The 14,529-nt window shown below is 45.0% G+C and overlaps 1 protein-coding gene across 1 annotated transcript in view; it reads right to left on the bottom strand.

Moving 5' to 3' along the window:
* Positions 1–2,277: 2,277 nt before the first annotated feature.
* The window catches only part of LOC103539710 (splicing regulatory glutamine/lysine-rich protein 1-like), a 77,246-nt gene continuing 64,994 nt past the window's right edge, over positions 2,278–14,529 (bottom strand). The window contains 3 exon segments of the mRNA XM_030468332.1: positions 2,278–2,335; positions 2,613–2,727; positions 10,641–10,771. Coding sequence (XP_030324192.1) covers positions 2,278–2,335; positions 2,613–2,727; positions 10,641–10,771 — 304 coding nt within the window.

The raw sequence follows: 14,529 nt of genomic DNA, 5'->3' as shown, positions 1-14,529 counted from the left end.
TTTTGTGTTTTGTAGATTTCCCTATAAAATAAAATCTATTATAGAGAGCTCTGTATGATGCTTTAAAGAAAACAGTTTCTTCTTGTGCAGCTGGTGCACCTTTCACATAATTGTATAGTCCTTGAGGACAATAAGTAAAAGGTTCTTATGCCATTTCTCTGTGTGGAAGCCATCCAAAAGTTATGATAGGGGGACATCAAACACGTGATGAAAGTTTGAATCACTGTTACGTAGTTCCTTGGTTATTTACATACTTTACATTGATGGTCTGTAGAGCAATTCGTTTGGCTTACAAACAGTTGGATGGTAGTATTTGCCCCTTGGCCTCGTTAAGGATAGTGAACAATGAATTTTGGTTGGATGGCTCAACAGCAGGAAGTAAGCATCTCACTTGGCTGGCTAGCTATTCAGAAAGTGAATGTATCTCAGTTGGAAGATAAGGATGGACAGGTACAAGTAAAAATTAACATTTCTTAAGCATGCTGATAGTAAACAGGAAAACAGTCAAGGTTAATTTAGCTGGGTTTGCCTCTAAGGGAGGGTAAACTGGGTGTAAGTCTGTATAAATTCAGTACAGCAAAAGAAGGCTGCGAGATTGATTATAACATCTGTAAGTGGACTAACCCAGGCATATTCTAAAAGTATTGCAGCTAACAAGTTTAGAAGTTTTGGTGGAAGAAGTTCTTTCTTGGATACTTCAGCAATTACAGAGTTCAATAATATCACACGTCAAATTTAGATACCAAATTTTATCTGTTACCTTGAGACAATGAAATTCTGAATGAATTGGGAAAAGTTCTGCATATTATAATCACTTCCCTGGACAAAAGCAAAATTTCCATAGTCCTCAAAATTCAGGACTTTATGGTTCATATAATGCAAAAATGGCTGTAATGGTTTCTGAACATTCTGTTTGGGTTCTATGGAATGTATATGTTATTTTGGAGGTTTATGGGAAAAATACTGTGGCTTCTTTAAGCATATTCAGCTTCCTATTTTAAAGCAATGTTAACATTATTTCATGGGCTGAATACTTGCACAGAGTAGAGGTAGTTCTGTCAGCTTTGAAAACATTTTCTTCCTGTATGTTTCAGAAGCATTTAATTAGATAAGTAGTTGTGGTGGGTTGACCTGGGCTGAATGCCAGGTGCCCACCAAGCTGCTCTATCACTCCCCCTTCTCAGCTGGACAGGGGGAAGAAAATATGACAAAATGCTTGTGGGACAGGGAGAGATTATCAGTTACTGTCATGGGCAAAACAGACTCAATTCAGAGAAATTGATTTATTGTCAATCAAATCAGAGTAGGCTAATGAAAAATAAGCCCAAATCTTAAAACACCTTCCCCCATCCCTCCCTTCTTCTTGGGCTCAACTTCATTCCTAATTTTCTCTACCTCCTCCCCCTGAGTGTCACAGGGGGACAGGGAATGGAGGTACAAGTCAGTTTATCACATTGTCTCTGCTGCTCCTTCCTATGCACACACTTCCCCTACTCCAGCATGGGGTCCCTCCCATGGAAGACAGTCTTCCATTAAATTCTCCAATGTGATTCCTTTCCATGGGGTGCAGTACTTCAAGAACAGACTGCTCCAGTGTGGATCTCCCCATGAGGTCACAAGTCCTGCCAGCAAACCTGCTCCAGCATGGGCTGTTCTCTCCATGGAGTCACAGCCTCCATTGGGGATCCACCTGCTCTGACATGGGTTCTTCTATGGGCTGCAGGTAGATATTTGCTCCACTGTTAAACTCCATGGACTTCAGGGGAACAGCCTGCCTCACCAAGGTCTTCACCATGAGCTGCAGGGGAATCTTTGCTCCAGTTCTTGGGGCACTTCCTCCCCCTCCTTCTTTACTGACCTTGGTGTCTGCAGAGTTGTTTCTCTTACATATTCTCACTCTTCTGGCTGCTTTTCTGCAGCATTTCTTTTCCCCCCCTTCTTAAATATGTTATCACAGAGGTCCTACCATGCTTGCTGATTGGCTTGGATTTGGTCAGTCCATCTTGGAGCTGGCTGGCACTGGCCCTACTGGATACAGGAGAAGTTTCACGCAGCTTCTCACAGAAGCAACCTCTGTAGCCCCACACTACCAAAACCTCGCCATGCAAACCAAATACAGTAATGCATAACTTATATAAGATTATTGGTGGAAGACCCATTTCCTAATGTCAAATAGCAAGTGTAATTAGTTGGATGTTAAAAAAATTCATACTCTAGTTTGCAAAATTCATGCTCCTCTTTGAGCATCCCATTATTTAAGAAAGCATCACAAAAGACTCAAATGGCATGTACTTGGGCCGAGAAGGCGACTCCACAACTGTGGAGAGCTGCCTCGCTAATTTGAGAGACCTGAGAGCTATCGAAAAAGCAGGGCACCACGATACAAAGAAAGGGCTCTAAATTTACCATTTAGAGGAAAAGATTATCTGTTCAGAGACAAAGTTCATAGTTACTCTGATCTGGTCAGTGTAAGTTAGAAATCTTCTCTACAGGGATACTTGTATCATAGCTCAGTAAGAAATCTCAGTAACCACCACCACACACACAAAAAACCCCAAAACCCAAAACCAACCAGTATGACCTTTTAGTTCAAAATAAAAAACCATACCTACCTGTGTTTCGATTGGGATCTTTTCCTTCTAGATCGGGATTTGGAGCTAGACCTGGATTCTGAACGAGAATGGGAACGAGATATACCACCTTTTCTTTCACTGTTCTTTCCAGACTCTGAGAAGAAAAAAACAGTGTGAGCTCAGAACATTTAAAGATCCCAGTTAACAATCTGGCACAAGTGGAATGTACCACACATATAGAGCAAGGGGCCTATACTTTGCACATCTTCTTTCTTTACAAATATCCTTCAGAAACATCCAATAAAGTCATCACATATACTCGTTGAGTGCAGCCATCCTGCAGCAGTACACATAAACCAGATAATTATAAACAGCTAGCTCTGTTAGGAATGTGATTTATGTTGCTGCCACAAAGCAGAAGATAACAACATGTTCTCCTCTGGTAAAATGCATAATATAATTTCTTTATTTTTTTAATATCCTTAGAACAATAGAGTAAATTTGGAGGGTATACAAGCAAAATATGTAAATAATAATTAGTATTTTGTATACTTTTAGATATTCCAACCACTGTACAAATACTGAAATTCTATTCCTCAAACACTATTTTGAGGGAGGAAGGGATGGAGAGAAGGGGGTGAAAAGTTTGACCCAAACAGCAGAAAGTCAACAGAAAGCTTACCAGGGATGTCAGCGGACTTTGATTCAGACTCTAAAAGATTATTCTGCTGTTTAACACTGATGAAATCTTAGAACTATTTTTCTCCCAATCCTAAAAATCAACAGAAAGACCGCCCCACACACAAAAAAACCAAAACAAACCCTCAAGACCCTCCACTATCAAACCTACTTAAGTTGATGACTGGATTTCTTACTAAGAATGGCAAAATCTTGGTGATTAAAAGACAAAGGAGCATTTCAACTGCAAGTTCAACTAACTGAGTACATTTTATGCTGTGGTTTTGCAATCAGTTTAAGTCAGCGCAAATCACCACTGAAATGTCTGTCTAACCACTCTTCCCACAAACACCTTCCTCCTTGACCAGATATTTCAGTGTCAACAGGGATAAGTGAACCAATCTCTATGAAAGAAGTCCATTTACAATATGTTAAGTTTTATCTCAGACTGGTTCTCTAATCCCATTTGCCATGATGAGGCATATAGTCTTGAACCAGCACGAAAATGAGCTTATAACAGAGAGAATATAAATCTGCTGAAGGAACACATAATAATGCTGCTTTTAGAGGCATGCTAGCTAGCTCACTGTAGCAAGACAAACCTCTTTTAGGGTACGGCACTTCAAGGTCCAACCAGGTGTTCCAGCAGAGACTCACGAACAGTGCTCCGAGCCTATAGCCCACAGGGTTGACTAGCCTGGATCAGTGCTGTTGCTCTGAGAGCAACTGACCTCTCTGCTAGCTAGCTCAGGAGTGAGCCCCACCTGTGTCTCAGGCCTCACCTTTTATTGGCCCCCTAGTCCTGCTCATGTGCAGTGGGGGCCCACCCTAATTGGGCACAGGTGGGCTTGACACAAGCTCATGCTCACTCCCTGGCAATTAGGGGCACCTGGTTGCCTTGTTACACTACATTTCCCCCCTCTTTTTTTTTTTTTTTTTGTGAAGAACTACCATGACAATAGTAATAAGTACATAATAAACACAAATACAACAGAAACGACAATTCCTTTTTTTTTTGTTTGTTTTTTTGGTTTTTTGGTTTTTTTTTTTTAAAGTTTTTGTTAGTTTGTTTCTGGTTTTGTGTTTTGTTTGGTTTTGTGTTTTGTTTGGTTTTGTGTTTTGTTTGGGTTTTTTTTGTTTGGGTTTTTTTTGTTTGGGTTTTTTTGTTAGAAAAACACAAACAACAAGAAAGAAAAATTATACGATGTCCAAATGTGCAAGTTTGGCAAGGTCCTTCAATTTGACATGCTGGATGACGCATCCTTGTTCCTAAGAGATCTGGTGGCGGCTGGGCGTGTCCATTTACTGGGTACCCAAAGAGGTCCGGAGTCTGTGGAGACACAGCTATAACCTCTTCCGGTAAACAGTAGCGGCTTGGGCCCTACCCACTGACCTGTAGATGGATCCTTGTAGTTGATTTGGACTTCCAGCATACGGTTGATTTTCTGGGACGAGTAGTGGAGTAACACAGGGGGTTGTTGGGAATCGCGGCTTAGACTAAGAAAATTTAGTGTAAAAAGCACTTTGCTAAGCCGCATCTGTGGGTCCATGTCTTTGCTGTCCTTTTGTTTTTGTAGATACGTCTTCAGGGTGCAATTAGCTCTTTCAACTATCGCCTGGCCTGTAGACCGATGACGGATCCCTGTAATGTGTTTTACTCCCCAAGTAGCAAGAAACTGCTTGACTTTTCCGCCTGTATAAGCAGGCGCATTGTCAGTTTTTACTACTTGAGGGACCCCCATGACAGCAAAGCAATTGGTCAGGTGACGGACCACATGTAGAGCCTTCTCCGCTGTCTGAGCTGTCGCCCAGAGCATGCCCGAAAAGGTGTCTATCGTTACGTGGACGTATTTGAGTCGTCCGAATTCCGGAATGTGGGTGACAACCATCTGCCAGATCTCTCCCGCCTGCAGCCCGCGTGGATTGACTCCCACTCCTAGGGCAGGGCCAAATTGTGCGCACTGAGGGCATGCTTTAACAATCCCTTTTGCATCTTCCCATGGAATTGCAAACATGTGCTTCAACGCCCTGGAATTCTGATGGAATAGGGAATGGCTGTTTTGAGCCTTCGCGAACTGACTTACGGGACCCTGTAATCCTAGGCTGACCAGGGAGTCAGCCCTTGCATTTCCTTCAACTAGGCCCAAGGACGTTTTATGGCTGTGGATGTGCAAGATGCAGCACGGTTGTGTGTGAATTTCCAGCACACGCTGTAATGTAAGAAAGAGCTCCATTAGCTGCTGGTTTTGTACTGGCTTGACAAGAGCATCCTCGATACAGTTCGCCACTCCTACTGCATATTGCGAGTCGGAGACGATGTTAAGGGGGACACGTCGCCATTGTGTTAAGGCCCAAATGATAGCCAGTAGTTCCAGAGTCTGCAGGTTGTCCTTGTCGGTGCCTGGAATCAAATGTTGCTTCCACTGTCCCTTATCCTGCCATACGCAGGCAGCCGTTTACGACCTTTTTCCGGCATCAGTGAATACTGTGATACCAGGCACTGGGCGCTCTGAAACAATCGGTCGCTCTATCCAATGGAACTGTCTGATGGCCTATAGCCTGTGTTTTGGGCCTCCATGACGGATTTCCCCAGAGTACTCGAACAAGGCAAGTTGTAGAGGTGTACAGAGTTGCAGCAACCAATCAAAATCAATTGTTTTGATAGGGATGCTGATCCATCCTGGCTCTTGACCATCTACTTCAAGGCAACGCTGTCGTCCCTTTCATATCAGGAATGCCGTTATCTCAGTTTGTTGCCAGATACCTTTCTGGGCTGTGGGTGGTGGAAATAACCATTCCAAGATGGCTATCGAACCTGATTTCTGAGAGCTCTGAGTGTGGTTTTTGTCACGGTTGTCATGGTGGTGTTCCCCATTTTCCTTTTGCCAATTAAAATCCTGTAACAGCAGTGCGAATGGGAATGAAGGGTGATTACATACCCAGACTCCAATGGCTTGGGTGGCATCTCAACGATCTGCAAAGCCGGTTGCCAGTTTGTGGACGACCCATTTTAACACATTGGTATGGTTTTCAGTCCAGTCCACTAACGCATCTGGTTGCGTGCCCCGCAATAGAGACAAAAAGGGGTGGATGTCCGCATTGGTGAGACCTATAATGGGTCGAACCCATTGAAGCTTGCCCACTAGCTTTTGGGCATCGTTCAATGTTTTAACCTAGCTTATCACTTCTAGTTTTTGCGGTCTCACCATGGCATGAGTGACTTGCCACCCTAAGTAGCTCCAGGGCGATTGTTTGCACTTTCTCAGGAGCTACTATTAGTCCTTTTGTCTTCAGCTGGTTAGTCAATATTTGGCTGAAGTTGTTGGGGAACGGGGCTTCCTGGCAAAGTAGTATGTCATCCATATAGTGGTAGATTAGTGTGTCCGGCATTTCTTTTCGGATGGGCGAGAGCGCCCATGCCACATACATTTGGCATATCGTTTGGGAATTTCTCATCCCTTGGGGCAACACTACCCATTCGTATCGCTTTGCAGGTTCACTTTTGTTGATCGATGGGATGGTGAATGCGAAGCGAGCCGTGTCTTCAGGATGTAGGGGAACGGTGAAAAACCAATCCTTGAGATCGATTACCAGAAGGTGCCAGCCTCTAGATAACATTGTAAGGAGGGGCAGCCCGGGTTGGAGGACGCCCATTGGCCACATCTGGTTGTTGACCTTGCGCAAGTCATGCAATAGTCCCCATTTTCCTGTCTTTTTTGGAACTATGAAGATGGGCATGTTCCAAGGACTGACAGACGGCTGGATGTGTCCTGCATCCAGCTGCTCCTTTACCAGACGGCTGGCGATTTCTAGCCGCTCTTTGGATAGGGGCCACTGCTCCACCCAGACAGGGATGTCTGTCTTCCACTGCAGTCTGGGAGTTGGCGGCACTTCTGCAGTGGCCCTTATTGAAAATGTTGAGGGGGTTGGATGGGTTCCGGGATGTAGAGAACAGCCCTTAGTTGGCTCATCACTTCCCTGCCAACCAACCCTCCAAGTTGCCCTGGTAACAGCAACACATAGGGACGTACGGTTACCGTTTGTCCTTCGGGAAACTGTAATTGCACGGGTTTAAGGGCCTGAAGGGGGGTGGAACCACCACCTATTCCCTAGACGGCATCATGGGCAGTGATAAGTTTCCAATGACGAGGCCACACATTAAGGTTGATTATTGTGACATCAGCCCTGGTGTCCATCATCATGGAAAGGGTCTTAACCTCTTTTCCAGCGGTCAGCTTCACAATAATGATGGGCCTTGTCTTCATCTGTTGCACTAAGGTTACCAGAGTGCTTCCAGAAGATCCAAAGCCCTGACTGCCTCGTGCCACGGGGGCGTTCTTTCCCAGATTCATTTTTGGGAGGAGGACCAGTTGTGCTAGCCGGGTTCCTGCTTTGATTATCAGGGGGGGGCATTAATGTAAAGCAAGTAATCATTATCTTCCCTGTATAACCTGCATCTATAACTCCTGGGAGCACAATAAGTCCTGCAACTGCAGTGGAAGAACGGCCAATTAGTAAGGCTCCAACCATGCTATTTTCTTGGTATATCGGTCCATGAATTCCCATCGGGATCTGGTAAACCTGTGTTGTCGTCAGCGTGACATCTATTGCTGAGGGCACACCGATGCCCAAGCTTCCCCTTGTGGCTGGGGCGGGGAGGTGGTGTAGAGAGCTGGCCTGGCTACTTGTGTCACGGCGCGGGGGCCTGGCACGCTGCGCCTTCCGTTTTTTGTAGACCTGCATGCCAGGTTGTTGTGGTTGTCTCTCTGGCATCGGTAACACCATACTGTAGCTAAGCAGGCTCTTGCTGAGTGGCCTGTGGCTCCACAGCGGAAACAGACAGGGGTGGATTTTCTTGATCGATTTCTCCTTCTGTATCGATTTTCCCTTCTGTCTAGTTTTTGCGCCACTGCCGCGAACAGCTTTTGGGTGGGTTCCAGGGCGGCGGCAAAGGCACTGGCCATGCCTTGGTTTCGCTGTGTTTGAGTGGCCCTGGAAGCCACCTCTAGCATCTCCGAGACGTCAGCCGTTTTTGGTAAAGTAGAGAACAGCGACTTCATTCTCGGATTCGCAATTTCAAATGCCAGCAGCTTAAACATGGACTCCTTCTGCTCTGCTCCCAGCTCGGATTGAGCCATGATAGACTGCCAGAGTCTGTCAACAAAATGTTGAAGGGGCTCATTCATCCCTTGCTTAACGGCAGTAAATGAAGGGACTGGAGTAGGCTCTGGAACCACGTAAAAGGCTCGGCGGGCTAGGTGCGCAGCAATGTGGTGGAGCACAGTCGGGAACTGCAGCTGGACTTGGACATCTGCATATCGTCCCGAGCCCGTGAGCATCTCGGCAGTTATCCCTGATAGTGGATCCCCGGGTGCTCGAGGGCGGTTTGCCTCTGCTTGGGCCAGGCGTTCCCATTCTGTGGCCCAGACAATCTGCTGGGAGGGGGTAAGCAGGTATCTGGCCAGATCGCGACAGTCGTGGGGGCAATTGGTGTCAGCAGCAAAGAGCCAATCCAGGACGGCCTGACCACTCTCTCGTTTTAAGCCTCCCTCTCTCAGGGTCTTCTTGGCTTGCTGTAAGGTTTTCCAACTGTGCTGTTCAAATATAGGTGGCCCATTGCTATTGTGCAGAACAGGGCAAGCAACAGTGCTGGCCTCCCAATCCCCTTCGAGAATGGCATCATGGATGACTCCAGACCATCTTCCGGGTCGGGGTTTGTCAGCACCTTTGATGCCTTGGTTGTTCTCTCTTGATAACAGCGGGGTTGGAATGTCCTCCTCATCATCATCAGGGAGGGTGGTTGGTTCTCGATATTTATGGAAAGACGAGCGTTGTTCTATGTCTGTCTTCCTCTTTTCTAAGGATTTCTTGGCCTGATTTGTCTGTTCCAGGAGGGCTTTTATTTTGTCCTCCAGGCCAATGGGTGCAGCTGGTGGGGTGGCTGCTTCTTTCCCATGCTTTTTTTCTGAGCTGGGAGGTGGCAGTAGGGAGGGTTTCAAGCAGCAGCTGGGGCCGCCCATCTCAGGGGTATGGGCTGTTGGCATCTTCACATTCTTTTGTTCGTTTCTTTTGGTGCTCGGAACAGGTGCTTCCTTTTCTTCCTCTGGCCCGATATCCAATAGAAACTCGGCTATGGAATGGTGCAGCTTCCCTCTCATGCTCTTGATGGCAAGGCTGTTGTCCCTTAGTCCTAGGAACGCCTTCCGGGTTTTTCCATCCTCAGGAGGAGGAGTGGGTAGCGGAGGTGCTGTGGGGACAACACCGGATCCTGCTTCTGGTGGTGGTGCTCTAATATCAACGCTAGCTTTCGTCGGGAGTGCTGCAATGGCAGTGATGGCAGATTCCGCCTCAGCTTTTATTTCTTTTAGGGCATTGATCACCACTCCCCCGGTACCGTCTAATCCGGTTATGTTTCTGTTAATTTCTTGAGTAGGGAGGTCTCCCCATAGGTTACTGACCTCCTGCCAGAGTTCCCACGCAGCTGCAGAGGATGGGGAGGAGGAGAGCTCTTGCTCCTTCGCCAGTGTCACCAGTTTCTCATTGACAGGGGTACTTGCTGACAATCCCATCTTTTCCTTTTTCTTGGTCAATCAGTGGTAGGGAAGGAACGGTAGTGGATTTTCTTACTCGACTCCTTGGGTTTTCTGTTAATGCTAGTTTGCGACGGACTGGACCCCTTTTTTTTTGACTCGTCTGAGCACAGGCTAGACCAAGGTCTATGCCCGCATTCTCCACCAGATGTAGCAAGACGAACCTCTCTTAGGGAACGGCGCTTCAAGGTCTAACCAGGTGTTCCAGCAGAGACTCACGAACAGTGCTCCGAGCCTATAGCCCACAGGGTTGACTAGCCTGGATCAGTGCTGTTGCTCTGAGAGCAACTGATCTCTCTGCTGGCTAGCTCAGGAGTGAGCCCCACCTGTGTCTCAGGCCTCACCTTTTATTGGCCCCCTAGTCCTGCTCATGTGCAGTGGGGGCCCACCCTAATTGGGCACAGGTGGGCTTAACACAAGCTCATGCTCACTCCCTGGCAATTAGTGGCACCTGGTTGCCTTGTTACACTACAGCTCACTCTGATTATGAAACTCTGGCATTATTGGGCACTAGAGAACAAAACGAAACATAAAGCTATTTTTTAAAATTTTATAATTACTTTGAACTTTAAAAATATTGATTTTATATTTTTGAAAACATACAGAGTATGTATCTAAAAATACGATATGAAATAAAAAGTTAGCTTAATTCTACTGCTTTGTTGTACAAAGACAATTTTGATTATTTTCTTTTGTTTTTCACATTCGAGTACTCTTCTCCTATGTTTGAAAGTACTCTTAAAAGCATGTGTGCCAAGGTACACACACAACATGTCTGTTAGGTAATGAATATACCTACCTGGCTCAATAGCAGCAGATATGAAAGACTGAGCTTCTCTTACTCTCTTCATCACTTCTTCCAGTTCCTTGGCAGCAGCTTGTGGTGTCATTTAAGGAGGCTTCACTATTGCATTATTGGAGTGATTTACTCTAAATTAAAGAAAAATAAAATCTTTAACTACAAAACATTGAAAAGGGAAGATAAAAAGAAAAAAAAGAAAACATCTCAACTTTCATACAACTAAAAAACCTCAAAGTTCAGCAAAACTATTTTTCTAACACTTATCTGTTCTATCCATTTAAAATCTCTTAGTGCTTTCAAATATTATTACTTTTAAACACAGAAATATTGTACCACTTCTATTTAAATATTTTCTACAAGTCTAGAAATCGGTTTCTCGATTTCAGATAAAATCTCTAAGATCAAATTAAGGCCTACTCATTATATAGACATCATATATGAAGGTTAATTAGTACCAAGGACTTTGCAGATTCTCTCACTGTTACAGCTTTCACTAACTCAAGATTAGATGTAGAAATATTTTACTCAATTACATCCATATTCTTCTAGGAAAAAATTATGCCAAACCTTGAAACTGGAGTTTCTAAAAGTGTTCCAGTTTACTAATGTCACGGTTTAACACTGGCCCGGCGATTAAACCGAATAACAGACACTCTCTATTAATCTCTCTCTCCTTGATAGAGAAAGGAGAGAGAATAAGGGAGAGAGACTTATGGGTTGGAAACTAAACTACACAACTTTAATGAAACAGTAATGATAAATAGGTAAAATTACTAAATATATACAAATATACAGGAAAATGGATACCACATTCCTCCCCCCTCTCCCCCAATAACTCTCACGTCACCACCGAGGCTGCAGGGCAGCACTGGGAAAGTCCAGGCTGGACTCCTGGAGTCGGCAGCAGTCGGGAACTGGAGGCAGGAACACACAGATATGGGCTGGCACAGATCAGGACCACAGGCAAACAAACGGACGGGATCCTTCCAGGATGCCGAGTGAAGGAAGGGAAGCAGGAAATCAGGAAATCCGGAAATCTGGAAATCCGGAAAAGATCTGTCTCGGCCCTCGTGATGCCTCAAATTTATACTGAGTGTGACGTATATGGGATGGAATACTCTGTTTGGTCAATTCTGGCATCTATCTTGTCTGTTCCTCCCCAAAGGAGGGCTGCAGGTGGGACCTCTGTATCCTCCTGGACGGTAAAATGTTTTCCTCAGAGCTGAGCAGTGTCCTTGGCTCTGCACACCAGTCTCTAGCAGTGACTATAAACATCAAGTGTTATCAATCCTAGAAGCAGACACTGTCTGAGAAACTTGCTGTTAATTTCAGCAAGTGCAACTACTTACAAGAGACTTAGCTAAAAGCAAAAGTACAAGACAGAAAATCACCTTTATCCTGGCCCAAACCAGGACATTCCACCCCTTATTCCATACCATTTGCATCATGCTCCAATCATTACTAACTCTTATCCTTAAACATATCTATACACAAATTACTACTATCTCTCTGTGCTAAAATTCACTAAGTAATTCAGTCTACAATTGCAGATGTTCATCTATTGTAGCAGATTCTCAAAAGAAGGAGCAATTTTACAGTTCATGTCCATCGTCCACAAGTTGCAGGTTGCAGATGTTAACTTCAAGGAAGTCACTGGATGCCAACCGATGAACCTAGTTCTGGTTTCATCACCACAAAATCATCCTGAAAAACACTCATAGAACACTGTTAGTTTATGCAACAGTTCACATAACAGTAGTTATGGTGGGATACAAGTTCATGACTCCCAAAGAGTCCATGCATTACTGATTAAGCTAGACAAGCAGAAATTAGGAATTCTCACCTAGTGTTAGATTCCCTTGTGGTACACATTGTACTTCTCCATCTTTCATCATCACCCACCAAGTGTGTCCAGGCCCTTGAGCAAAAGCAACCCCACGAATGGGTTTGCCTTTGCCCGAGGCAGGATAAATCCAAACTGTTTTCCCTAGCAGATTCTTCTCATGCACCACAGGCACTTTGTCCCCATCTACTGTGTGTAGAAGTTCTGACTGAGCAGGACCAGCTCGATTGATGGAACCCCTGGTATTAACTAACCAGGTAGCTTTTGCCAAGTGCTTGTCCCAGTTTTTGAAAGTTCCACCACTCATTGCTTTTAAGGTAGTTTTTAACAGACCATTGTACCTTTCAATTTTACCTGAGGCTGGTGCATGATAGGGGATATGGTATCCCCACTCAGTACCATGTTCTTTGGCCCAGTTATTTATAAGACTGTTTTTGAAATTACTTCCATTATCTGGTTCAATTCTCTCTGGTGTACCATGTCTCCACAAGACTTGTTTCTCTAGGCCCAGGATAGTGTTCCGGGCTGTGGTATGAGGCACAGGATATGTTTCCAGCCATCCTGTACTTGCCTCCACCATCGTAAGCACATAGCGCTTACCCTGGCGGGTTTGAGGCAGTGTGATGTAGTCGACTTGCCAGGCCTCCCCATACCTATATTTTGACCATCTCCCTTCATACCACAGAGGTTTCAACCTTTTAGCTTGCTTAATTGCAGCACATATGTCACAATCGTGGATAACCTGCGCAATAGCGTCCAAAGATAAATCCACCCCTCGGTCACGAGCCCATCGATATGTTCCATCCCTGCCTTGATGACCTGAAGCATTGTGGGCCCATTTGGCCAAAAACAGTTCACCTTTATGGTCCCAGTCCAGATCTAATTGGAACACTTGAGCAGCCTCATCTGCTTGTTGGTTGTTTCGATGTTCCTCAGTAGCTCGATACAAAGGTACATGGGCATCTACGTGACGCACTTTTACATCAAGTTTCTCTAACCTAGCAGCAATGTCTTTCCAGAGTTCAGCAGCCCAGATAGGTTTATCTCTACGTTGCCAGTTGTTTTGCTTCCACTGCTTTAACCAACCCCATAAGGCATTTGCTACCATCCATGAGTCAGTCTAGAGATAAAGTCTCGGCCACTTTTCTTGTTCAGCAAAGTCCAAAGCCAATTGGATGGCTTTTACCTCTGCAAATTGATTTGATTCACCATCTCCTTCGTCTGTTTTTGCAACTAGTCGTTTAGGATTCCATACGGCAGCTTTCCACCTTCGATGGCCTCCTACCAGACGACAGGATCCATCAGTGAAGAGCATATTGTTTCTCATTCTCTGGTAACTGGTCATATGGTGGGGCTTCTTCAGCCCGTTTCACCACTTTTCCTGGTGGCATTCCAAAGTGTTTGCCTTCTGGCTAATTTGTTATTGCTTCTACAATTCCTGGACGATTAAGTCTTCCTATCCTAGCTCTCTGTGAGAGTAAAGCAATCCATTTACTCCAGGTAGCATCGGTAGCATGATGGGAAGATTCTCTACCTGTGTACATAAAACCCAGTACAGGTAATCGTGGCACTAGGAGGAGCTGTGCTTCAGTACCAATCAATTCCGAAGCAGCTCTAACTCCTTCGTATGCGGCCAATATCTCTTTTTCAGCAGCTGTGTAGTTGGCTTTGGAGCCTTTGTATTTTCGACCCTAAAATCCTAGAGGTTGGCCTCGAGTCTCTCCTGGAGCTTTCTGCCAGAGGGTCCATGAAGGACCATCACCTCCATCTCCGGTGTAAAGAATATTTTTGATGTCTGGCCCTGTTCGAATTGGTCCAAGGGCCATTGCCTGCACAATCTCCTGTTTAATACCCTCAAAAGCAGCTTGTTGTTCTGAGCCCCATTTAAAGTCTTTCTTCTTCCGAGTAACCTCATAGAGAGGTTTCACAGTCCGATTATAAAAAGCAATATGCATTCTCCAGAAACCAACAGTTCCTAAGAGGGACTGAGTTTCCTTTTTGGTAGTTGGTGGGGCCATGGCTGTTATTTTGTTAATCACGTCC

This window comes from Calypte anna, chromosome W (genome assembly GCF_003957555.1).
Source record: "Calypte anna isolate BGI_N300 chromosome W, bCalAnn1_v1.p, whole genome shotgun sequence".
NCBI classification, from domain to species: domain Eukaryota; kingdom Metazoa; phylum Chordata; class Aves; order Apodiformes; family Trochilidae; genus Calypte; species Calypte anna.
This window is presented reverse-complemented; position numbering and strand designations above follow the sequence as displayed.